This window comes from Stenella coeruleoalba (genome assembly GCF_951394435.1).
Source record: "Stenella coeruleoalba genome assembly, chromosome: X".
NCBI classification, from domain to species: Eukaryota; Metazoa; Chordata; class Mammalia; order Artiodactyla; family Delphinidae; genus Stenella; species Stenella coeruleoalba.
In genome coordinates, this window is record NC_137152.1 from 87,063,198 (window position 1) to 87,091,110 (window position 27,913).

The 27,913-nt window shown below is 38.0% G+C and overlaps 1 protein-coding gene across 1 annotated transcript in view; it reads left to right on the plus strand.

Moving 5' to 3' along the window:
• DNAAF6 (dynein axonemal assembly factor 6) overlaps window positions 1-27,913 on the plus strand; it is a 40,916-nt gene that overhangs the window by 5,129 nt on the left and 7,874 nt on the right. Inside the window, exons 2-5 of the mRNA XM_079911602.1 lie at window positions 848-970; window positions 5,225-5,288; window positions 12,654-12,759; window positions 15,690-15,786. Coding sequence (XP_079767728.1) covers window positions 851-970; window positions 5,225-5,288; window positions 12,654-12,759; window positions 15,690-15,786 — 387 coding nt within the window. The 5' untranslated portion in view covers window positions 848-850. The remainder of the gene's footprint in view (window positions 1-847; window positions 971-5,224; window positions 5,289-12,653; window positions 12,760-15,689; window positions 15,787-27,913) is intronic.

A 27,913-nucleotide genomic window follows, 5' to 3' on the forward strand; every position in this document is an offset into this window, starting at 1 on the left:
GACACTCCCAAGATTTTTAAAGATCCTGAATTCCTACTCCAAATATAATGGTAGAGATTATTTAAAAGACTGATGTCTGGTTGGTAGGATTACAAGTAGTTGTGATTCTCTTATTTCTACTTTTAATGTATTATTTCCTAAAATTTCCACAATAGACATATATAGTATCACTATTATAATCAGAAAAAAACAATTTATTTTGTGTGAACTTTCACTAAAGTTAATGAACCAACCCACTAGAGGTCTCAAACAGCAATATAGTGCAAGGCATCATCAAGGGTTGATTAAAATTTTAAATAAAGCAGAAGATACCGGCCTGCCTGAGGCAAAAGTGTGAAATGAGTAAAGTTCCTTGAGATATTCCCCCCAACAAACATCCTTTTCAGTTCACTAAATAGGAATATACAAGCTAGACAGCATATATTAGACAGATAAAAAGGTAGTCTACAAAAGTATGTTTCCAAATAATAATGTACATTCTACATGACACTGACAAACCCTTTCTCTTGGGGTAAAGTTTAAGGATGTGCATTTTTAACTAAATCCCCAAGTGACCTTTAAACACACTAAAATCTGAGAACCACTATGTAGGTGCTCAAGAAATGCTTGTTAGATTGAGCACGAAGTTTTAATAAAGCAAGCTGTATACTTGCGTTTACTTGCTGCCCCAGGTCTGTGAGTCAGCAAAATACATATATTTGAAGGAGTTTACAAGGATTTTCAAGGAGGAATAAGAGATAATGGAGTGACCCAGGGAAAGGAGGGAGATATGACAATTTAGAAAAATCTTCATGTCTTAAATAAAATAGAAGACTAAAATACCTCTTTCTATTATCTTCTTCCTCAGAATATGGAATCTGAAAATATGGAATCCGAACATATGGAAATGGAAACCATTTCCTCAGCTTCAGCTCTTCAAGCTCTCTCTAAGCTGCTTTATCCGGAAGAGGATGACTTTGAGTCCGGACAGGTGGTTGTATACTTACAGATGAATTAGTTCTGATCACACTAAGTTGTGAAACTGTATTTGAACAACTTGTTCCAACCTTGCTGTGGGAGCAGGGCTCTGTCATCTAATACATTCACAGGAGGTTGCAGGACTGATTATGCATGAGAGTATAACCTCTAGTACATTTCTAGCAAACATAATTATATTTTTTCTAAACTACCTGAACACTGAATAGGAAAATAGTTCTGTAACTATGGTAGCAATAGCCACATTTCAAAATGTTTGTCATTTATATTTATGGCCAAAGAATGCTTGACAACCATTACAAAGAGTGATAGCTAGGATTTTTAAGCCTAGACAATATTTCTATAAAACAAATAATTTTAATTAGACAATATTAATTAGGCCCCCAAAACCCTTAATTTTTAAAAATTTGTCTACACATGAAAGCAGAACAGAAAATATTTTGAGCCAAATAAGGGGACAAACTAGCTTCAGCCTATTAAAATTGGCTTCCTGCTACATGCTCAGATAGAGCTGTGGAATCTAATTAGTTGAATAGCATTTGGGGTCAGGACAGGGAACCTCAGGGAGGCTTGCAGCAGCAAGATGGGCTTCATTTTGGGTAGGAGAGTTGCATGAATTGACCTTTGGCCATTCCACAGTCACTGCCAGTATGCTCAGAATACTCAAAATACTTCCATGTAACCCCCTGCTCTCCATTCTCCTCCTCCTTAGATATTAGCAAACCTTGGCTATCAGACTGCCTATGTGAAGGCAAACAAAATTTGCGGCAGAAGTTTCATACTATAGGTGCTTCCCTGGTGGCGCAGTGGTTAGGAATCCGCCTCTCAATGCAGGGGACCGGGGTTTGAGCCCTGGTCCGGGACGATCCCATATGCCGCAGAGCAAATAAGCCCGCGTGCCACAACTACTGAGCCTGCGCTCTAGAGCCTGTGCTCTGCAACAAGAGAAGCCACCGCAGTGAGAAGCCCGCTCACCGTAACGAAGAGTAGCCCCCACTCCCTGCAGCTAGAGAAAGCCCTCGCACAGCAATGAAAACCCAAGGCAGCCAAAAATAAATAAATAAAATAAATAAATTTATTTTAAAAAGTCTCGTACTATAGCAGAATATATCAATTTGCTTTAAACTATTTTAATGTTCTTTGTTATCATGACCAGTTTACCATGAATAAACCATCTCCCATGAACATACATATCAATTTTCTCCTCCCCAAATTCTTTTTTGCCATAGTGTGGGAAAACAAGTAGTATAATCTAAATAGGCAGCCAATCCAGTGTCAACCAGATTGACACTGGATTGAGCTTCCACCCCCCAGGAAGAAGTTATGTGGAACAGGGCAGAATCAAGTAAGACATGCAATGGAAATAAAATTTGTAGAGGAGGGGAACTGAGTCAGCTTGGAGCCAGGATTAGGAACCAAGAAGTTTTAGTCAGGGAAAATTCTTAGTAGAGGCCAAAGAAGGAAAGAAAAAGCAGGCCATTAGTAACAGCATTGAATATATACAACAAATAGGACACAGAAGAAAAAGTTAAGTGCAATATCAATAAGTTTGGGAAGGCAAACTCGTTTTTGCTACCTTAGCTGAAATAGAATGATAAATCCTGGGAAAGGTAAAGTTATGTCATATAGAAAAAGTATAGAAAAGGTAAAGTTATGTCATATAGATAAAAGTATTTCATATAGAGAAACAGTGATGTGGAATAAAGGGAAGTGGAACTTGTAACTAGAACAGATTCAGAGATAAGAATTTTCCCTGGTTACAAAGCCTGTTTCCTTTGGCATTTATGTATGGAGATGTTTATTTGCATCTAGAGATGTTTCCAGGGGAAAGATGAGTGCTTATGAGAATAGAGAGACTAGAATCATTTTACCAAATTGTACAATATATAGAGGAAAATTACTATAATAATGTATGATTCTGTATATCTGGGTTATAAGCAATTTCGAGATAATTTGTCATTCAGCCACCACAGTACAGATATCATTAGAGGATATAGAATTGGGGTATCAGAACAGTGTGAGAAAAATTAATGTTTCTAATGAACTATTAAATTTTCCAGGAGAGAAACGGCTTTTCATTTTTTAACATGTATTAATCTTGGGAACTGTAGAACGATTACAAGAGCGATGTGTTTTTGAAAATACACTCACTGAAAACAGCATTTAGAACTGTTGCATACACATTGGTTTATTTACACTATCCCCACCAAGAATTGTTAAGAATATAGGAGATTGGGAAGAGAGTATGTCTGTTGTCTCACGAGGGGATCTTAAGACCTTGGGAAATAAGGTTTACCGCTCTGCACAGACAACGTAACAAGGATGTTCTAACTCTCTTACATATTGCAAAGTGGCATGAATTGCAATGATAAATTGCTCGGATAATTGGATGTAGATTCATGGTAGAGGCTGAAATGATATTCTTATAGAAACAATTGCCAGATGGTTTTTAATGTTTTTATTATCCTGATCCATCTTTTCACTTGAAAATTTTATTTTTAATCATTTATTTTCATTAAGTTAATAAACTGAAACTCCTCCTCTGTTCTGATATACTGATCCAATCATCACTGTCCATGGAGAGCATACCAATTTTTGTCAGGAATGTTCAAGTTTTTATTTCTATGGATTTTAATTTGCTGAGGAAGGAAGCACTCAACAAAACAAGAGGCCCTCAGGTTCCAAAAAATGCTTTACCCTGGTTGACTATTAGTAGTATTAATATTCTCATGATTAATAACTTAAGAAAAGCACTGCAAGTTTACATGACTTTAGTGATTTAAAAGAAAAAAATGTACAGAATATTGTCTTGGGATTTTCACATAAAAATGCCTGTAACACCTTAACAGCAGACATAGCACTTTTGGAGCACCTTTTGGAAAGCAATAGTTACTGTCTCAGAAACCTTTGAAATGTTACAGATTAATTTATAATTTATAGCTGTTGGAATAATTTAGCATAAAAAAGACACAGTTGAGCTTTTCCACCAGCTTTCAAGGACAGACCCTATTCCTCTTGCCCAAACAGGACATTATAACTTGTGTACCTGTCTGAAGTCTTGGGAGATAAGGGCAGGAGCCTGGAAAAGGAGACTTGGAGGTACTAGTTTGCCAGGACCACGCAATAAGAAGTTTTGACTGCCAGCAATGGAGTGAATTGGAGCTGCAGAGTCTGACATCAGCAAGAACAATTAGTAAAAAAAAAAATTGGGATTTCTTGAAGTAGCGAAGAACTCCTGACAGGGACCAATAAGGTGGTAGCCGCTATACTGACGGGGTAATGTGTGTTATGCTTAGCTGAAAAAAGAAAACTGTTCTTCTACTGGTGAGACAGGGGCAGTATGTCTGCTGTTCCTGTCCCATACAGGGGGTATGTCTGCTCGTACAGAAGATGGCAAAATAAACCTGAACTTGCATGAAGACTGAAGTGGTTCAGCATGTATTTGACACTATTAATCTGGCGTTGCTGTTTAAATCCACTAGTTCAGTGTCATGAGGTGATGGGACAAAGAAGTATTTCATATCCACAGTGGAAACAAGTAAAAGCTATTATCAAGACTTTTTGCGGTACGTGGGCCTCTCACTGTTGTGGCCTCTCCCATTGCGGAGCACAGGCTCCGGACGTGCAGGCTCAGTGGCCATGGCTCACGGGCCTAGCCGCTACGCGGCATGTGAGATCTTACCGGACCGGGACACGAACCCGTGTCCCCTGCATCGGCAGGCGGACTGTCAACCACTGCGCCACCAGGGAAGCCCTATTATCAAGACTTTTGAAGGGGTTGTTTGATGTCTAAATACTTAGACTCTATTTAGTGGTTTGTTTTTATTTCTATAAAACTTTCCCATACTTCTGTCCCCCATCTAACTATGACCAGACAACTGCCAAAACCCAAAGGGGTCGATGCTCTTATTCTAACACTTGGTTCTAACCTTCAAAGAGTTGAATGTGGCTCATTCCCCTAGCCCCAAGAATACATGATTCACTGGGCTGGAACTGGGGATTTAGTCTGATCAAAGATCAATTCTGCCTTGGGGTCTATTAAACCAAATACTTTTTGAAAGGACGAGGAAAACACATTCAAAATGATACTTGACATCTGTCTCTTGGTTATATAATAGCAATGGGTAATGAAACTGGGAAGCTTAATGAAACTGTAGACGGAAAGCTTATCAAATTTAAAGTATCACTGGTCGTGCAAGTTATACAAGTAGTAATTACAGAATGTTGGACTTTTTTTCCTCTCCTCCAGTCAAATAGTTCATCTGAAATGGGTCCTGGGGATATTGGACCACCAAAAACAGAAGCGCTTAAAGGTAAGTTATTTAATAAAGCATATAGATCAATATAATCAGTATAATCTTTTCTTTGGGAGCAAAATGATAGGGAGAGTAATACTAACACTAGCACTTATCAAAGCTGAACTCAAATAATTGTGAGAACGATGAACAACTATTTACATATAAAGATATTGTTTTTACTCTAGTGTTGCAGGTAAGTTGTTTTTCTGGTAATGGAAATTAATTTGCCTTGAGTTCTTCACATTTTTTGGCATATTTCCTGAGATGGAAAACCAGGACAGTCACATGTGGTTAGATAACTTTTTTAGTATTTAGGGTCTAGTTACCACGACATTTAACTTCTTCACGTTCTGTGCTGCTATATTCTGGCAATTTCACAGAATTCATTAATTCATTCAATAAATATTTGTTGAGAGCTAATTATGTACCAGGTAGTATGATCATCTCTGAGACTACAATGGAGATCAAAATAGAAAGGTTCCCTGCCCCCAATGAGCTAATAGTCCTTTGGAGAACACAATGAAACAAATAACTACACAATTTTATCTTAAGTTGAAAAGCTTATAAATTAAAGCCCATGGGGTGACTTATAAAGTCACAGGTCCGGTAAACTAGAATAAATATTTTTTGGGTGTTTTCCCAGCATTTTGGCCTATACATTTTCACAGAGTTGAACATTTTGCACATCTTTAAAAATGTAGAAATCTGTAATTCTGTTGGTCGTGATCACAGTTACCAAAGGGTGGACAGGGAGAGGAAATGAAGTACTCTCATCAATTTAGGTAATTGTAAAAGATTTTGTCTGGAAAAATGTTTAATAATGACTAAAATGAGGTCTGAGTGGACCATTTTAAAATTTCAGTTATTCTACATACTCAAGAGCCTATTTGCCTTATTCAAGAGATATTCATTTCACAGAAGACTAGTTCAAATTTGGATGTATTTCTGTGCTGCCTGTATTTCTGATAATGTAGGTCTAATAATCTCTAAATTCTAAGAACAACGAGTCATATGTAAAACATTATATATAAATCTGTAATTATGCTTTACAAAGCCCATGCTAGATGGAAGCAGATCATTTCAAATGAACTGGAAGAATTGAAAACCTGACAATCAGGTGCATTTCTGGGAATGCTTAACAGTAATCAAAATAATGTTCTGCACCTAATGTGGGTCTCCATTTGCTGCCGCAACAGTTGGAACAAATGCAAGCTGGGATTTAGCATGCCTATTTACTTTCTCTTTTTTTTTTAACATCTTTATTAGAGTATAATTGCTTTACAATGTTGTGTCAGTTTCTGCTGTATAACAAAGTGAATCAGCTATACCTATACATATATCCCCATATCTCCTCCCTCTTGCATCTCCCTCCCTCCCACCCTCCCTATCCCACCCCTCTAGGTGGTCACAAAGCACCGAGCTGATCTCCCTGTGCTATGCGGCTGCTTCCCACTAGCTATCTATTTTACATTTGGTAGTGTATATATGTCCATGCCACTCTCTCACTTCGTCCCAGCTTACCCTTCCCTCTCCCTGTGTCCTCAAGTCCATTCTCTATGTTTGCGTCTTTATTCCTGTTCTGCCCCTAGGTTCTTCAGACCCCCTTTTTTTTTTTAGATTCCATATATATGTGTGAGTATACAGTATTTGTTTTTCTCTTTCTGACTTACTTCACTCTTTAGGACAGACTCTAGGTCCATCCACCTCACTACAAATAACTCTAATTTCATTTCTTTTTATGGCTGAGTAATATTCCATTGTATATATGGGCCACATCTTCTTTATCCATTCAACTGTCAATGGACATTTAGGTTGCTTCCATCTCCTGGCTATTGTAAATAGAGCTGCAATGAACATTGTGGCACATGACTCTTTTTGAATTATGGTTTTCTCAGGGTATATGCCCAGTATTGGGATTGCTGGGTCATATGGCAGTTCTATTTTTAGTTTTTTAAGGAACCTCCGTACCCTTCTCCATAGTGGCTGTATCAATTTACATTCCCACAAAGAGTGCAAGAGGGTTCCCTTTTCTCCACACCCTCTCCAGCATTTATTGTTTGTAGATTTTTTGATGATGGCCATTCTGACTGGTGTGAGGTGATACCTCACTGTAGTTTAGATTCGCATTTCTCTAATGATTAGTGATGTTGAGCATCCTTTCATGTGTTCATTGGAAATCTGTATATCTTCTTTGGAGAAATGTCTATTTAGGTCTTCTGCCGATTTTTGGATTGGGCTGTTTGTTTTTTTTTTGATGTTGAGCTGCATGAGCTGCTTGTAAATTTTGGAGATTAGTCCTTTGTCAGTTGCTTCATTTGCAAATATTTTCTCCCATTCTGAGGGTTTGTCTTTTCGTCTTGTTTATGGTTTCCTTTGCTGTGCTAAAGCTTTGAAGTTTCATTAGGTCCCATTTGTTTTTTTTGTTTTTATTTCCATTTCTCTAGGAGGTGGGTCAAAAAGGATCTTGCTGTGATTTATGTCATAGAGTGTTCTGCCTATGTTTTCCTCTAAGTTTTATAGTGTCTGGCCTTACATTTAGGTCTTTAATCCATTTTGAGTTTATTTTTGTGTATGGTGTTAGAGAGTGTTCTAGTTTCATTCTTTTACATGTGGCTGTCCAGTTTTCCCAGCACCACTTATTGAAAGGCTGTCTTTTCTTCATTGTATATTCTTGCCTCCTTTATCAAGATAAAGTGCCCATATGTGCATGGGTTTATCTCTGGGCTTTCTATGTTGTTCCATTGATCTGTATTTCTTTGTGCCAGTACCATACTGGTTTTGTGCTTTGTTTTTGTGCCAGTACCATACTGTCTTGATTACTGTAGCTTAGTAGTATAGTCTAAAGTCAGAGAGCCTGATTCCTCCAACTCCATTTTTCTTTCTCAAGATTGCTTTGGCTATTCGCGGTCTTTTGTGTTTCCATACAAATTGTGAAATTTTTTGTTCTAGTTCTGTGAAAAAGGCCTTTGGTAGTTTAACAGGAATTGCACTGAATCTGTAGATTGCTTTGGGTAGTATAGTCATTTTCACAATGTTGATTCTTCCAATCCAAGAACATGGTATATCTCTCCATCTGTTTCTATCATCTCTAATTTCTTTCATCAGTGTCTTATAGTTTTCTGCATACAGGAGTTTTGTGTCCTTAGGTAGGTTTATTCCTAGGTATTTTATTCTTCTTGTTACAATGGTAAATGGGAGTGTTTCCTTAATTTCTCTTTCAGATTTTTCATCATTAGTGTATAGGAATGCAAGAGATTTCTGTGCATTAATTTTGTATCCTGCTACTCTACCAAATTCATTGATTAGCTCTACTAGTTTTCTGGTAGCAGCTTTAGGATTCTCTATGTGTAGTATCATGTCATCTGCAAGCAGTGACAGCTTTACTTCTTCTTTTCCGATTTGGATTCCTTTTATTTCCTTTTCTTCTCTGATTGCTGTGGCTAAAACTTCCAAAACTCTGTTGAATAAGAGTGGTGACAGTGGACAATCTTGTCTTATTCCTGATCTTAGTGGAAATGGTTTCAGTTTTTCACCATTGAGAATGATGTTGGCTGTGGGTTTGTCATATATGGCCTTTATTATGTTGAGGTAAGTTCCTCCATGCCTACTTTCTGGAGAGGTTTTATCACGAATGAGTGTTGAATTTTGTCAAAAGCTTTTTCTGCATCTATTGAGATGATCATATGGTTTTTATCATTCAATTTGTTAATATGGTGTATCACATTGATTGATTTGCATATATTGAAGAATCCTTGCATTCCTGGAATAAACCCCACTTGATCATGGTTTATGATCCTTTTAATGTGCTGTTGGATTCTGTTTGCTAGTATTTTGTTGAGGATTTTGCATCTATGTTCATCAGTGATATTGGCCTGTAGTTTTCTTTCTTTGTGACATATTTGTCTGGTTTTGGTATCAGGGTGATGGTGACCTCGTAGAATGAGTTTGGGACTGTTCCTCCCTCTGCTATATTTTTGGAAGAGTTTGAGAAGGATAGGTGTTAGCTCTCTCTAAATGTTTCATAGAATTCACCCATGAAGCAATCTGGTCCTGGGCTTTTGTTGGAAGATTTTTAATCACAGTTTCAATTCCAGTGCTTGTGATTGGTCTGTTTATATTTTCTATTTCTTCCTGGTTCAGTCTCAGAAGGTTGTGCATTTCTAAGAATTTGTCCATTTCTTCCAGGTGTCCATTTTATTGGCATAGAGCTGCTTGTATTAATCACTCATGATCCTTTGAATTTCTGCCAGGTCAGTTGTTACTTCCCCTTTTTCATTTCTAATTCTGTTGATTTGAGTCTTCTCCCTTTTTTTCTTGATGAGTCTGGCTAATGGTTTATCAATTTTGTTTATCTTCTCAAAGAACCAGCTTCTAGTTTTATTGATCTTTGCTATTGTTTCCTTCATTTCTTTTTCATTTATTTCTGATCTGATCTTTATGATTTCTTTCCTTCTGCTACCTTTGGGGTTTTTTGTTCTTCTTTCTCTAATTGCTTTAGGTGTAAGGTTAGGTTGTTTATTTGAGATGTTTCTTATTTCTTAAGTTAGGGTTGTATTGGTATAAACTTCCCTCTTAGAGCTGCTTTTGCTGCGTCCCATAGGTTTTGGGCCGTCGTGTTTTCATTATTGTTTGTTTCTAGGTATTTTTTGATTTCCTTTTTGATTTCTTCAGTAATCTCTTAGTTATTTAGTAGTGTATTGTTTAGCCTTCATGTGTTTGTATTTTTTACAGATTTTTCCTGTAATGGATATCTAGTCTCATAGCGTTGTGGTCGGAAAAGATACTTGATACGATTTCAGTTTTCTTAAATATACCAAGGCTTGATTTGTGACCCAAGATATGGTCTATCCTGGAGAATGTTCTATGAGCACTTGAGAAGAAAGTATATTCTGTTGTTTTTGGATGGAATGTCCTATAAATATCAATTAAGTCTATCTGGTCTAATGTGTCTTTTAATGTTTGTGTTTCCTTATTTATTTTCATTTTGGTTGATCTGTCCGTTGGTGACAGTGGGGTGTTAAAGTTCCCTACTATTATTGTGTTACTGTCGATTTCCCCTTTTATGGCTGTTAGTATTTGCCTTATGTATTGATGTGCTCCTATGTTGGGTGCATAAATATTCACAATTGTTATATCTTCTTCTTGGATTGATCCCTTGATCATTATGTAGTGTCCTTCTTTTTATTCTGCTCTGTGGTAGTTATTTCCACTATTTGATCTTCCAGGTCACTTATCCATTCTTCTGCCTCAGTTATTCTGCTATTGATTCCTTCTAGAGAATTTTTAATTTCATTTACTGTGTTGTTCGTCATTGTTTGCTCTTTAGTTCTTCTAGGTCCTTGTTAAATGTTTCTTGTATTTTCTCCATTCTATTTCCAAGATTTTGGATCATGTTTACTATCATTACTCTGAATTCTTCTTCAGGTAGACTGCCTATTTCCTCTTCATTTTTTGGTCTGGTCGGTTTTTATTTTGCTCTTTCCTCTGCTGCATATTTCTCATCTTCTCATTTTGCTTAACTTACCGTGTTTGGGGTCTCCTTTTCACAGGCTGCAGGTTCGTAGTTCCCATTGTTTTCGGTGTCTGCCCCCAGTGTCTAAGGTTGATTCAATGGGTTGTTTAGGCTTCCTGGTGGAGGGGGCTGGGGCCTGTGTTCTGGTGGATGAGGGTGGATCTTGTCTTTCTGGTGGGCAGGACCACGTCTGGTGGTGTGTTTTGGGGTGTCTGTGAACTTATTATGATTTTAGGCAGCCTCTCTGCTAATGGGCAGGGTTGTGTTCCTGTCTTGCTAGTTGTTTGGCATGGGGTGTCCAGCACTGGAGCTTGCTGGTCGTTGAGTGGAGCTGTGTCTTAGCGTTGAGTTGGAGATCTCTGGGAGAGCTCTCACCGTTTGATATTACGTGGAGCCAGGTGGTCTCTGGTGGTCCAGAACTCGGCTCTCCCACCTCAGAGGCTCAGGCCTGACACCCAGCTGGAGCATCAAGACCCTTTCAGCCACACAGCCAGGTACATGGGGATTTTTTGGCCTTTGGGAAGTCTGATGTCTTCTGCCAGCATTCAGTAGGTGTTCTGTAGGAGTTGTTCCACATGTAGATGTATTTTTGACGTATTTGTGGGGAGGAAGTTGATCTCCACGTCTTACTCCTCCGCCATCTTGAAGGTCCTCTGAATGGTTAAACTTTACTGCTACTATTGGAGGGACTCCTGAGGAGGCAGGGGGTGGCTGTGGCTCACTGTGGGGACGAAGACACTGGCAGCAACTGCTCTGGCAAGTACTCATTGGTGTGAGCCCCCATTTACTTTCAAACATTTAAATATGACATGTAGAAACCCCAGGCATGTGCTCAGTTGACATAAAGGACAAATGAGAGAGATTTTCTTTAGAGCCCATGTCTATATGAGGAAAATAATGGATTAAAAATGATCATTGTCTCTACTGTTTTCAGTTTCTTTCACTGATAATATTTTTAAAGAACTATGTCAGGCTTGCACGGAAAAGGTATCAAGGGACTTTTAAATAGTAAAACACAAGGCAAGATAAAGTATTTCTATCCAAATCAGATTGATTGCATGTTTGATTTGTTCTTTTATGTAAAAATATTTTACGTATGATCCTATTTGTTTCTGAAAAAATGTGTAATATTTCTTTGCATATATGTTGTATATAATATATATTTTATACACAATATGTTATTTTATGTACTAAATATTTGTATATTATATGTTTTATATGTGTATATACACATATATGTATATATATTTCTGTAGATATAGATATAGATATACGCACATATACAGAGAGAGAGAGAGAGAGAGAGAGACTGGAAAGATGTACACCAGAATGCTATCATTGATCATCTCTGGGTGGTTAGAATGTAGATTATTTTATTTTCTTCTTTTTGCTTATATGTGTTTTCCAAATTTTCTACAATTATTATTACAACTCTTCAATGTATTGGCTGTGTGTTGATTAAAAATTTAAGTCAAGGGGCTTCCCTGGTGGCGCAGTGGTTGAGAGTCCGCCTGCCGATGCGGGGGACGCGGGTTCGTGCCCCGGTCTGGGAGGATCCCACGTGCCGCGGAGCGGCTGGGCCCGTGATCCATGGCCGCTGGGCCTGCGCGTCCGGAGCCTGTGCTCCGCAACGGGAGAGGCCACAGCAGTGGGAGGCCCGCGTACCGCAAAAAAAAAAAAAAAAAAAAAAAAAAAAAATTTAAGTCAATTGTTACGAATTTAGCTTCTCTGACCAAAAACCAAGCTAGCGATTACAAATAGAAAATATTTCACTTCAGTGATCCCAAACTTAGTGTGAAGAAGAACAGGAGAAATTTCAAGGGGTAAAACAGGCAAAAGCTTCAACTTTATCTTCCCTTTCTTCACAGTCATCCCTCAAACAAGTGATGAAAATAGTGAGCACATCTGGAATCCGGAGGAGGTTCCAGAAGGGGCAGAGTACCATGATGTGTGGGATATTAGAGAAACACCAGAGTAAGTCAAATGAAGCCAGGAACATGTTTTTTGGGGTTTAAGTTAGATGTGTCATCTGATACCAGTCTGTTTTTGACAAGATTCATAATGTAACTTCTACCACATAAAAGGTAAAACTATGGTGACACACAGAAGGCATGTGTAATTGATGAGTTTTTTCCTTCTAGAGCAGAAACAAATATTAAGACATAATACCTTTCTTTCAGTTATTATCTAACAAAAAGTGAAAAGTAGTCATTTCCATTATCAATTTATATTTAATATCATTTAGTTGTATAATGTGGAAGTAACAGTGGGTAAAACCAGCCCATTAAATTACAAGCATTCATACAAACTAAATTATTATGCCATGTTTTTGTGTCAAAGACTTGCTTTTAATTACTCAGTGTTCCACAATTTCAGTAAAAGGCTATGTTCTGCCACCAATTATCAGCTGTTACCTGGACTAATTTACTAGTTATTTTAGGATTATGTTTAGTATATTGTGCAAGCAGGATTAAAGGCTTGCTTTCTAGTCTTTTAGTAGAAATTATAAATATGAATTTTAGAATTATCATAAAAAGCCTTTCGTACGAATAAGTGAAATCACTCATACTGTTAAGGATTAAAGTGTGTTTACATACATAATTGAAATTAATGATTAAATACACTAAGCTTTAAATATGTATTTTAAAATAAAATCTTGTTTGAATATTTAGAATAGCTTGAAAAACAAAGGCAATATTTATTAAATTATAGTGTGCTTTATGATGTCTTGAAAACTTCTATGGCAAATGATCTGAGAACTTTTCTAATTCTGACTGTAAAACTGTGTCCAATGCTTAAAAAAAAAAAAACGATGCTTCTATCTTCTATGTCAGTTCTGAAAATAGAAGCAGTGGGAGACTGCAGATAATTAACTAGAGAAAAAGTGTCCAGCTTTCAAATAAACAATGTAAAAAAAAGTAAACCTCATAAAAAAAGGGGATTTTAAAACATTTCTGTCTGCATCTTAAGTATGAAGGGAGTGAATCCCAGGTTATGTTTATACAGTGCCCACACATCACTGTGAAAGGTAAGATTTAAGTCATTCATTTGTCACATAGTTTAATGAATGTCAAACATCCATATGTGGCAAGCTCCAAATCTGAGAAAATTTTAATTTTTCATCCTGATGTTTGATGTTCTGTAGAAAGAACATCCCTCAAAGCTTTAAATGAACAAGAACTCCAGTCAGGATATGAAGAAAATTGCTTTATAAGATTTTTTAATCTCTATTTTCTATGTTATGCAAATACATTTCGAACTGTCCCAATTGGTAAAGAAGAAAATGGGTAAAGAAGGTGAACAGGCAGATCACAAAAGAAGAATCACAAGTTACCAAATAAAAAATAATAAGGGCCTGAGCTAAGTCACTGGCCTTGGAGAGAAATATGAGGGTCTTTATTTGAGAGATATTTGAAGGAAAATTTGGTATTTGATTAGATATAATGAATGAGAGGAAAGCAGTAGCTAGAGCAAATCCATGTGGGAGTCCTGGGCATATAGATCAATATCTTTCTGTTTTGTTTTAACTTGGCTTCACCTTTGTGAATACCTGGTAGCTGTTACAGTCTATTAAGAAAAAAGTGTCCTATCTCAAATAGCTATTTACTGTTAGCCCTATTCCAACTCAGAGAAGTCCCTCTTTCATCCTTGGGCATTCCTATTTGTAAGTGGTCAGAAGTTCAATGTCTCCAGATACAATTTTCCAACCGCCTACTATATGCATTTGCCTGGATGTCCCAAGGCACCTCACATTCCACACACCCTAAACCAAACTCACCATTTCCCCTCCACCTACATTCCCAATCACAGTTAGTGGCTTCACTGTTCACCCAGTCACCCAAGCGAGTAACCTCAGCATCATCTTTGATGCTTTCCTCTCATTCATTATATCTAGTCAAATACCAAATCTTCCTTCAAATATTTGTAAATGTTTACTTACTTCATTCCATCTAAAAAGATAGGGTAGGGACTTCCCTGGCGGTCCAGTGGTTAAGGTTCTGTGCTTCCAGTGCAGGGGGTGTGGGTTCAATCAGGGAACTAAGATCCCACATGCTGTGCAGTGCGACCAAAATAAATAAATAAATAAAATTAAAATTAAAAAATAAAAAGATATAGTTCATTATGGCTGGGGGTTTCTATAAACCACTCTATCCCTGGGGTCCCAAATTTGGGGGCAAGGAAAGATTTATGAATTGTCATGTGTGAGGTGAAATACCAGGAAAACCTTTCACTGAACTAAGAATTCTGTAGGACTAAATTCTAAACACTATAGTTGTACCGGTGCTGACTACACTACCAGTGTTTCTACTGTAGAATTTTTGAGGTAGAAAACACAATAGAGATCATTTAGTTCAAACCCACCCCCTCCCATAAATTGTACAAATCCGGAAGCTGAGCACATGAGTTTGTGACTTGACCAAGATCACACAGTTAATGACAGAAAGAGTACGAAACCTGGATTTTCTAACTCTACTCTGAGGCTTAAATTTAACAGAGGAATGCTTCCATCTATCCATCAAACCCTGGATTATGGGCTCACTATTCTTCTGAGCCATTGTTTTCCAAGAAAGGACCTTCCTTTTTTCTTCTGCTTTTACTCTTATTAGAATCTTGTTAGAAGTTCCCTCAATCTATTTTATTTGTATAGCTCTGAAATAGTCAAGCTTTATTTTTAGAAACCAGTATACACAACATAAATCCTGACAGTGTTAGGTATTTTTGACTGAATTTCTAGACTTCTCTTCCCTTATATTCTGCTACATGCCTGAAAAACTGCAAGCACTTTATTTATTTTGTCCTTTTATTTTTTGTAATAGCATGTCCTCCTAAGTTTCTAGTTTTCTGCTCTGTGACAGGAAATTGCTCTTTCATTTGAGTCTCTATATCGCTGGCTTTTTTTTCAGATATGAAATTGTGTTCAAACAGAAGGTGGGAACTGAAGATATGTTCCTAGGATTGACCAGAAAGGACCCTTCAACTGCGTGTTGTAAGGATCTAGTGGTAAGCCTCTCCCCTCTTCCCCATTTTCCATTTGACCATTATAGTTAAATTGACTGTTGTATACATAATACCATAGGCAAGGCTGTAAACCCTTTAAAAATAGTGGTTGCTATGTTTGAGGTACTAAGGGAATAATAGGATAGACAGTTTAAAATTGGCAAACATGTACAAAATAAACTAAGTTTACACATGTGGATAAGATTTACAAATAAACAGAATCATAATGACATAACGCACTACTTCTAGTCCTAATAAAACTGCCCAATCTGGACTGAATTTTCTTTCATCCTAGTTCTGTCCCATACATGTCATCTGATTGGTTATTAATTTCTGATGAGTGACAGTCAATCAAAAAGTAATATTTCCTTCCCTGAATCGGTCTTATCTCTTATATCTGTATTTCTTTTAATGACTCAACTTACATTGGGGGACATAAAAGGGGATTTTTTTTCTTAAATTTTGGATCTGAACTACTGACTTAACCCTCTCAAAAGACATCCAAAATGTTACTTGGCTCCCTTGTCTGAATGACACTACAGCATGTTGAAGAGCATCCTTTGCCAAGCCACTGTTTCTGTATAATAACAGTAGCGATACCAACAATATCAATAAGACTTCCTTACTGGGCCTAACCAAGAGTGTGGAATGCAACTCACTTTGGCAATATACACTAGTAATTCTGGTGTTTGGTGCTGGGAATTTATTTTTTGAGATCAGGGGCTGTGCATCTGTATTTTCCCCTCCCTCTCTTATAATACTCTACAACACAGAGTACTGAAGTACCCATAGGAGATGCTTAATATTTTTCCTGAAGCAAAAGATAAATGCATTCTCTCTTTTGCATAAACTTCAGGCTTTCTCTTATTAGCAAAATCTAAGACATTCAGTTGGATCACATAACATAATAGGAATAGCGTCTTTAAGGACCTCAGGAGATTTTTCAAACTTAATGAGTTAAGGTTTCAAGTGATCTTGAAGTAATTAGCTCCCAGGGTTTTACCAGTAATATTCAAATTTCTCTCTCTTAAATGACTGTAGGATTATGTTTTTGATGTTTGGTATTGCGGATTACTCTAAACTCTAAAGAAATTCTAGGCCCTAAATAAATAAAACTGTTGTGAGCCTTTCCATTTCCCTCATGCAGCTTGCTCCCAGCATTAATAATAAAGGTATGCTGAATGAAGAATCTTGGAAACTAAATCACACCTCAGAGTAGGAGTACACAATTTATCTAAAACTCAACATGTATGTACAGAAAAAGACTTGATCCCTCCCTCTAATGAGCTTATAATTGACTGGGGAGACTAAACTAACATAAATGAACCCATTTTATTATTAACAATTAAATTCAGTGTTGACAATTTTAAGTTTGCCAGGAGTTCAGACGGTTTGGATAAGACATGGACACCTTTGAATGCCAGAAACAGATGAAACATTTGTTGGTGCCATGGCACTTCACCACATGTATAGCATTCTTTTCCTCTTTCTTTTTCTTCATACATTCAATCTTTAAATACTACTACATACCAGACACTGTCCTAAGTACTAGGGATACAAAGACAAATAAGAAACAGTCAATTACCCTCAAGGAATTTACAGGTAATGAGATGGACACCTAAAAAGTCATTGCAGTTCACTATGGCAAGTACATATTTAGAGGCATATACCAGGTACGTGGTGACATGAAGCAGAAAGGGCAGAAGGGGATCAACACCAGGTGGATAGGATTTCTCCAGTGGACAGCATTCCAAGAAGGGCATTCCAAACAGAGGTAAGAGCACATGGAAAGGTATCCAGGCATGAAATAGCATGACCTATTTGGGTAAGCATTGAGTGTAACAAGAGTAAAGAATAATTGTGGACAGTGGTGTACTGGTAAGCTGTCCCTCAAAAAAGAAAAAAGAAAACAGATCTGCGCTTGAATTTTATCCTATAGGCATATTAATGATGACACCCACTGTCATTGCTTAACCCTGCTGGGAAGACTCCGACTGCAGAGGTTAATGACCTCATCTCAGATATTTCTGGCACAATTTTTAAGCTTATTATTCCTGTTAATAATATGGCATTTTTTCAACTCTAAGACATCATCAAATTGTAGATGTGCCATTTGTTTAGTAACATAGGAAAAATAGGTATACTACTATATTAAATATGCACATTGTGTGATTCATCCCAATAACAGAAACATAAAAATGTGAGGAAAATTACACCTTAGAATTGGCTAAATATGTTATTTGGGTCCTGGACCTGGTCTCTATGTAACAATCTGACCCAGAGACTTTAAGAAGAAGCCCTCTGCTTAAGCTGAGGAAGGTAATAGGAACGCAAACAATCTGTTTAAATACAAGAACTGATTTGGGGTTTAAAAATTTACAAGAACCGCCTTTCCTTTACCCTCCCCAGACTCCAAATAAGAAAGCAAGATTTATGAGTCCTAAATCAAAGTGTTGATCCTAAACAAAATTCTGAGTTAAGAATATGTATGTCTTCAGCAAACCTTCCATCTTTTCCTTCTAACCCCAACCCAGAGAGTTCCATTATCCAAATTATGCCTGCTGCTCTACTCCTGAGTTTGTAGTTACCAAGCTTCCCGTGCCTTAATCTATATTTGGGCATTTTATTTTCTAAATAAAAACTGTATATATTTAAAGTATACAATATATTGATTTGATATACATATACATAGTGAAATGATTACTACAGTCAAGCTGATTAACATATCATCTCTTCACATACCATTTGTGTGTGTGGGTGTGTGTGGTGATAGCACCTGAAATCTACCCTTAGCAATTTCCCAATATTCAATACAGTATTATTAACTATTGTCATCATGCTGTACATTAATTTTAGAGCTAGAACTAAGCCAGTGGTTTGCAGGTTTGTTTTGTTTTGCTTTTAGCTGCCAAGTCTTTTCTTCAAACAAAATTCTGTGAGAAAGCCTAACATATAAAACACGTACTACTGCCTTGGTTAAAAGGGTGCTATCATCTATGAGACAGCTCCTAGGAGAAAAACTGAGGCTCTTTGTAACACAGTTTGAAAGTGTTGATTTAGACTTTCCTCCTTATATTACAGTTGGGAAAATAAGGTCATGCTTACAATGCCTCTTACACTGATATAAGAGAGTCTAGAGGGCGTTTCCTCCTAGGTGACATGCATGTTTTTCCTTAAACTTCATGAGTAGAATGCCTCTGTCTTATTTTATTTTATCTTAAATTATATTTTCTCTTTTATCTTCTATACTCTCCATCCCTCCCCACAAGACTTCTACTATAATGGATTTGATACATATCCTTGAATACATATTTATCATTGTTTTCTGTAATTTTTAAAATTCAACAAATACTTATTGAGCATTTACTACAGGCCAGACACTTGACATACAGTGTTGAACAAAATAGATATAAGGTTCTCCTTCTCTGCAGGTGCTTAACTGTTAAGAGGTCAAATAGTCCATAAGCAGCAGCACATATTTTCATAGATCCATCCGATAAGGAAACAAGTCCAAAAGGATATAGTTTATTACTTATACAGACGGCATAAGCAAGATCAGCATGGTATCAGCTCCCCATGTCCCTTTGCCCCACAGGACAACATTGAACTACAGGAGCCAGATGACAGGTGACACAAGTAGTGGGGCACTCTTGCTGAAGAGCCAACTATAGACTGCAGCTAAGCTGTTTAACAGCCTGCCTCTATACCCAGGGGAAGGGAGGTGGAAAATCCTATGCCTCATTGAAACATCATGGCATCCTCCTGCAAGATAGGGAGCCTCCAAGGTCGAAAGACAGATAAGAAACAGCCTTGAGGCAACTCCTCACAAGACTGCCTATCTTCTCATGCTGTAAGAGAATCACAGGATGTTCTGCCAAGACCTAGGGCAGACTGAAGTTGAGCCTTGCTTACGTGGCCTATGTGAATAGTGCACAGTTGCCAGAATGCCATAGTGGAGCCATTTCCCTACATTTACAGCCCATAAATAAAAGTTTCTATCCTGATTGTCTTCACTTAACATGATATAGTAACAGAAAACAATTTATATAATGCTTACTATGTGCCAGGCATTTCTCTAGGAACTTTGCACATAGTAACTCATTATTCCCACGCCAAAACTCTATGAAATAAGTGCTGTTATCCCCATTTTACAAATGAGGTTACTGAAGCACAAGGAAGTTAAATAACTTGCTTAAGGTCACACATTTAAACTCTGGCAGAACTACGATTTGAATCCAGGCAGTTTGAATTTGATAGAAGTGATATGGGTACAAAAAAGAGGAAATCCAAGCAGACTTCACAAAACAGGTGGGATGTGATGACATTTGAGGAACATAATAGTTTGCCAGGGTGGAACAGCTGTCTAAGCAGAGTAAACAGAATAAGCAAAGGCATAGTGCTGTGAAAGTATATGATGTGTTTTGAGAACTATATGTGATGTTCTTGGAGCCCCAGAATGCACTGGTGTGGAGTAATAAAAGATAAAACAGAATACCCAGCTTAGAGGTAGTTGTAAAAGTCTTTGAATATCATACCATATGCTGTGGACTGAATCGTGTCCCCCACCCCCCACCCCCGGCAATTCATATGTTGAAGCCCTAACTCCCAGTGTGATGGTATTCAGAGATGGAGCCTTTGGGAGGTAATTAGGTTTAGATGAGGTCACATGTGTGGGGCCCTCATGATGATATTACTGCCCTTATACAAAGAGATACCAGAGCGCTTGCCCTGCTTGCTTTCTATCCCTGCCATGTGAGCACGGTGAAAAGGCAGCCAGAAAGAGAGCTCTCGCCAGAAGCCAACCATGCTGGCATGTCTGGCATTCTCAGACTTTCCAGTCTATAGTATTTTGTTATGGCAGCCCAAGCAGACTAAGATACCATGAAATTTGGACTTATTTTGTGGGCATTAGAGCTCCTCGACGTTTTAAAGTAAGTGAGTTAAACAAGTAGATGTGTATTTCAGAGCAATTCTAGTTGTTGGTGGAGATTATGGTAAGAGATGAGTGTGAGTTTGGGAGACTGGTGATAGGAAAACCAGTTGATAGACAGTTGCACTAATTCAGGTAAGAGAAGTAAGAGCCTGGACTATGGCAGTGGAGATAGAGAGGAAAGAATGGTTTCAGTAAACATTTTGGAGGTACAGTTGACCCTTAAACAATGCAGGGGTTAGGGGCACCTACCCTCCACACAGTCAGAAATCTGCTTCTAACTTTATGGTTGGCCCTCCACATCTGTGGTTCTGCATCCATGGATTCAACCAACTGTAGATGTGTAGTATGTATTTATTGAAAAACAAAACACATATAAGTGGACCCACACAGTTCAAACCCAGTGTTGTTCAAGGATCCACGGTAGTATTGACAGGATTTAGAAAGTGGTTGAATGTGATATGTAAGGGAGAAACAGGAGTCAGATTTCTAGCTTGAGTGACTAGGTGAATGATGATGGCATTAATCGAGATATGGGGAGGTAAAGTGGTTTATATCTGGATGGTAATCTTAGAGATGTTTTTTATTCATATTTGCTCATCTGAATTTTCTATATTTTTTACAACTACTATTACTTTTGGAATGAGAGTAAACAAAGGTGGTTTTGTTTGTGTTGTAGGGATCAGGTATGGAATGCAAAAGAGAAAGAAGACAAAGTTCTATAAGAAAAATATTAAGTTCGGGTAATATTGAGTTTGAAGTGCCTGTAGAAAATCTTGTTGGATGTGTCCAGCAGGCTGTTAGAAATACAAGTCTCTATGGAATTCAAAGACAGAGACTAGAGATGTTGATTTTCAGAGTTGGTGTTTGCTCTCTGCAGGGGTTAGAATATAATACCACAGAGTGCTGGCTTTCATCAGGCTTGGAATGAAGTAGAACTGTTTTTAAGTAACATGTGTATGTTTGGAGAGGGGGAGGAGTTGAGGGGGATACTAGGAAACTTGCAGAAATGGGTCTAACCAGGGACAGAATAAATGGCCCTTGGGACGGGGTCAACAATCAGAGACAAAGTTCTAACAGACATTGTAAATTCTAACTCAAGTTCCAGGCTAGGTATTGAAAACTAAGAGACATCGACTCAATGAAATGAGGTTGGAATTGTGACATGGCTTTAGAAATGCAAACAATGGGCTTCCCTGGTGGCACAGTGGTTGAGAGTCCGCCTGCCAAAGCAGGGGACATGGGTTCGAGCCCTGGTCCGGGAAGATCCCACATGCCGCGGAGCAACTAGGCCCGCGCCCCACAACTACTGAGCCTGTGCTCTAGAGCCCGGGGGCCACAGCTACTGAGCCTGTGTGCCGCAACTATTGAAGCCCACGCATCTGGAGCCCGTGCTCTGCAGCGAGAGGGGCCACCACAGTGAGAAGCCCATGCACCGCAGCGAAGAGTAGCCCCCGCTCGCCCCAACTAGAGAAAGCCCGCGTGCAGCAACGAAGACCCAACGCAGCCAAAAATAAAAAATAAATAAATTTATTAAAAAAAAAAAAGAAATGCAAACAATGATGATGGAGAAGCCAAAAAGCTGTCCTAGAAACAAGGTGGGAAGAATGGGAACCTGCCTACCCCTGAGAAACAGGGATTACTGAGGTACCTGACCTCTTGGGTGCCAGTTGGGGAGAGTGGAAAAGGAATTTTAGGTATCAAAGATATGTAAGCAGATAGCCTGGCTTCCCCATAGGACTATTTGTGGCAGAAATGGGGATGGGTGAGTGGGGAAGTAGGTCAGTGGATTTCCATTTTCACCCATGGGTGTTTAACAGCACACTATCTCTAAAATCCAAAAATGAATGGGGCTAGGTTTGTTGATATTCTGCCAAATGGCCCATCATTTGTCCTAGGAGCGGGGACAAACCTGCAGATGGCTTGATACTCTTTTTGAGCGGCCATGGATACATAATATTTTGGTGCTCCTACTATAATGGATCTATATTGATAAGGGGACATGTTAATGTGACTAAAAACAAGCCATTAAGCCTCTTTTTATTTTTCATTGTCACCTCCTCACTGGGATATGAGCCTTACTCCATCTTTAAACCTCACTGGGAACGGGGTGAGAGTCAGGGATGGCATAGGAGTCAGTCACCATCTGGCAGACACAACCAAGAGTCACATGTTTTATCACACATATTCATCTCAGAAAGAGCTATCAATCATTCTGAGCAAAGTGTCTGCATGTCCTCTAAGAATTCACTTCTTTCTTTAATGGCATGCTTCTCAAATCCCGATTTCTCTGTTAAGGTTAAAACAGTCGTTTTCATTTACTTCTTATGAATAAATAGATTTGGCTGCTTGAAAATGGAGTGGATTCTCTTTCCCATTTAAAATTCTGGAGGATGGACACCTTTTTATGGTAGGCTTTCTGATTATGCTAACCTTACCTGACTGGTTATTTATCAGACTGTGTGTCAGGGAGAAGGATATTTCAGCTGTAATACAATTCCTTATTATCAGCTCCAGGCAGCACAGTAAACCTTCAATTAAATTTCTTATAGTTCTTTCAGTAATATAGATACATTTATAGTTAATATCATAATATTTTTCCATAACGATGGTAGGGGGATGAATACCTCCCTTAAAAGCTAATCTAATTGTATAGACTTAATATATTTCTGATGATGGAATTTATATATATTTAAAATTTTAAATAATACCAAAATTAGTAGAGTTGAAAATAAAAGTCCCCGAAAATGAGAGAGATAGAGATAGATAGATGCACAGATAGAGATTGAGAAAGACAGAGAGGTAAGAGAGAGGGACAGGGTGTTTGAGATGGGCTTAAGGTCAGGTATTAAATAAGGGTGAAAGATATCTTATACATATTACTTGGTAACAAAATCAGTAATTTTACATTCTGATTATGTCATTTTGAGGAGGTTTAATCAAATATTTAATTATATGGTCCAGAATCCTTGAACCAGAACTGGCAGAAACTTCTGAACCTATGCAAGCAGATTCACAGGTTGACCATAGAAAACACAAATATTTCAGGGATGGATAAAGGAAGAGGAACTCAGAAGGATATGCAGAGATGGAGAAAGCTATAACAGTATCTCCCACTGTAGAAAAGTAAAGCAGGATTAGGATGCAGAAGAAATTTTTAGATTCATCAGTTTAGAAGACATTGGTGATTTTTGGAAGAGAGCAGCTTCAGAGGCATGGTAGGGGCCAACACTGGGTTGCAGAAAGCTGAGAAGTGGATAGGAATTGAGGAACAGAAGGCAGCAAATATAGATTGTTCTTTGAGAAAGTTTAGCAGTGAAAGGGAGGAGAGAGAGGAGATGGTTTGTTGAAGAGGAGGCCCGGTTTAGGGTTTTTTTTTTTTTAGGATAGGAGAGACTTAAGAATGCTTTTCAGTTGATGACAAGAATCCATTCATTACTGTGGCTAAAACTTCCAAAACTGTGTTGAATAAGAGTGGTGAGAGTGGGCAACCTTGTCTTGTTCCTGATCTTAGTGGAAATGCTTTCAGTTTTTCACCATTGAGGACAATGTTGGCTGTGGGTTTGTCATATATGGCCTTTATTATGTTGAGGAAAGTTCCCTCTATGCCTACTTTCTGCAGGGTTTTTATCATAAATGGGTGTTGAATTTTGTCGAAAGCTTTCTCTGCATCTATTGAGATGATCATATGGTTTTTCTCCTTCAATTTGTTAATACGGTGTATCACGTTGATTGATTTGCATATATTGAAGAATCCTTGCATTCCTGGAATAAACCCCACTTGATCATGGTGTATGATCCTTTTAATGTGCTGTTGGATACTCTTTGCTAGGATTTTGTTGAGGGTTTTTGCATCTATGTTCATCAGTGATATTGGCCTGTAGTTTTCTTTCTTTGTCACATCCTTGTCTGGTTTTGTTATCAGGGTGATGGTGGCCTCGTAGAATGAGTTTGGGAGTGTTCCTCCCTCTGCTATATTTTGGAAGAGTTTGAGAAGGATAGGTGTTAGCTCTTCTCTAAATGTATAATAGAATTCACCTGTGAAGCCATCAGAGAAGAAAAGGAAGTAAAAGGAATCCAAATCGGAAAAGAAGTAAAGTTGTCACTGTTTGCAGATGACATGATACTATACATAGAGAATCCTAAAGATGCTACTAGAAAACTACTAGAGCTAATGAATGAATTTGGATATTTATTTAATGAATAAAATAGCAGGATACAAAATTAATGCACAGAAATCTCTTGCATTCCTATACACTAATGATGAAAAATCTGAAAGTGAAATCAAGAAAACACTCCCATTTACCATTGCAACAAAAATAATAAAATATCTAGGGATAAACCTACCTAAGGAGACAAAAGACCTGTATGCAGAAAATTATAAGACACTGATGAAAGAAATTAAAGATGATACAAATAGATGGAGAGATATACCATGTTCTTGGATTGGAAGAATCAACATTGTGAAAATGACTCTACTACCCAAAGCAATCTACCGATTCAATGCAATCCCTATCAAACTACCACTGGCATTTTTCACAGAAATAGAACAAAACATTTCACAATTTGTATGGAAACACAAAAGACCCTGAATAGCCAAAGCAATCTTGAGAACGAAAAACGGAGCTGGAGGAATCAGGCTCCCAGACTTCAGACTATACTACAAAGCTACAGTCATCAAGACAGTATGGTACTGGCACAAAAACAGAAAGATAGATCAATGGAACAGGATAGAAAGCCCAGAGGTAAACACACGCACATATGGTCACCTTATTTTTGATAAAGGAGGCAGGAAAGTACAGTGGAGAAAGGACAGCCTCTTCAGTAAGTGGTGCTGGTAAAACTAGACCGGTACATGTAAAAGTATGAGATTAGATCACTCCCTAACACCATACACAAAAATAGCTCAAAATGGATTAAAGACCTAAATGTAAGGCCAGAAACTATCAAACTCTTAGAGGAAAACATAGGCAGAACCCTCTATGACATAAATCACAGCAAGATCCTTTTTGACCCACCTCCTAGAGAAATGGAAATAAAAACAAAAATAAACAAATGGGACCTAATGAAACTTCAAAGCTTTTGCACAGCAAAGGAAACCATAAACAAGACCAAAAGACAACCCTCAGAATGGGAGAAAATATTTGCAAATGAAGCAACTGACAAAGGATTAATCTCCAAAATCTATAAGCAGCTCATGCAGCTCAATAACAAAAAAACAAACAACCTAATCCAAAAATGGGCAGAAGACCTAAATAGACATTTCTCCAAAGAAAATGTACAGATTTCCAACAAACACATGAAAGGATGCTCAACATCACTAATCATTAGAGAAACGCAAATCTAAACTAAACTTACTCTTGACTCCTGTGAGAGGAGAGGAGTCATGCTCCATGATCTTATGAAACAGACATGGCCATATAGTACTGGAATGTTTCACCATGGTAACTTTATAGAAAATGTATCCATTAATATTAAAAGATATCTGTTGGTTTTGTGTCCTAGTTTTGGAGAACACATACCTCTATATTTTTATTCTCCAGAGGTAAATACTTATACAATTTCAAAGTAGGGGGTCCATCACCTTTACATTTTTTCACTTTCCTATAGATTATCATTGTTCCTGAGAGTTTTTATAAAATATTTATTATGGCTGCAATGGAAAAAATATCTCACATGCGTTTCCATAGTAAAACAATGGGAAATTAAATCACTGAAGCAATTCAGAATGGGTCCTACCCAAACTTTTTCTGTTAATCAAAGTTTCCTAATGTTATGTTTCAAATGGAAACTCATATAGTCTTAATTTCTTTGCTAAAAATCAAGTATATTGGAGGTAGTTGCTGTATTTCTGTCAAATGAAAATATTTTTACAATATCTAGAACCTGTAAAGTAAGACTATCTTCCAAAGCGACAGGCCAAATTTTTCTGTATATCTTAAGCTTCACTAAAATTTCAGTAGGTAGCATAGACTGGTCAAGTTATATATATAAGGTATGTATCACTTATTCTTTTGTTCTGGCATTCAGGAAATGATAGTTCAGGAGGAAGCCTAAAATGGTTGATCTCCAACAAACACTTGCTGTTTGGCCTTCTCATTTCAATTTTCAAACAACTTAAAATATGATCAAAGACACTCATCAGAGGACCTGAGGAGCCTGTATTAATCACTTATAGATTTTAAGAACCACCTTGTCATATAAATTTAGCATAAGAACAAGACAATAAAGAGGAAATTTAAAACTCAAAATGACAATCTCACATTAATGACCCCACCCCAAAGGTTTTGGCATATTAAGCCAGCTCTTTTACAACACATAGAGGAGAATAAATGAATGACAATGAAAAATAATTTGTAAGTAATTTGACCTACATTTACCCATTTCTAGGAAAGCCCCAAAGTGAATTCCTATAGAGACTAAAGGAGTAGTTTCAACTACTTGCCCGAAGACAGGCTGAACATGGGAAAAAGGGATCTCACAAACTTTAAATTAGTGGACTCTTTTCCTGTTACTTTTTATTCATAAGGCCGGAAGGCAGAAGTGTAAATTGAAGTTAGTGTTGGGTATGGTGGTAGCCAGGCTTTGAGATGGTCCGCAATGATTCTCACCTCCTGATATTCATCCCTTTGTGTAGTCCCCTCTCACATCGAATGGGGCTGACCTGTATAACCAATAGGATATTACAGAAATGAAAGTGTATAATTTCTGAGGCTACATTTTTTAAAAAGGCATGGTTTCTGTCTCACACTTTTGGATCATTCACTCTGGGGAGAAGACAGCTGTTGTGTCGTAAGGACACTCAGGGCCCTAAGTCCTATGGAGAAGTCCATGTGGTGAAGAACAGATGTTGCAGGAAGGGGGACCCCTTCCAGGGCCCGAGAGTGGGCTCTTGTCTAACACTCAGAAATGAATTGTCCAAGGAGACACACGTGCTGACAAAGCAAGAGACTTTATTGGGGAGGGGCACCTGGGTGGCGAGCAGCAGGGTAAGGGAACCCAGGAGAACTGCTCTGCCACATGGCTCTCAGCCTCAGGTTTTATGGTAATGGGGTTAGTTTCCGGGTTGTCTCTGGCCAGTCACTCTGACTCAGGGTCCTTCTTGCTGGTGTGCGCATGGCTCAGCCAAGATGGATTCCAGCGAGGAGGATTCTGGGAGGTTGATAGGACATATGGACTGACGTCTCCTTTTAACCTTTC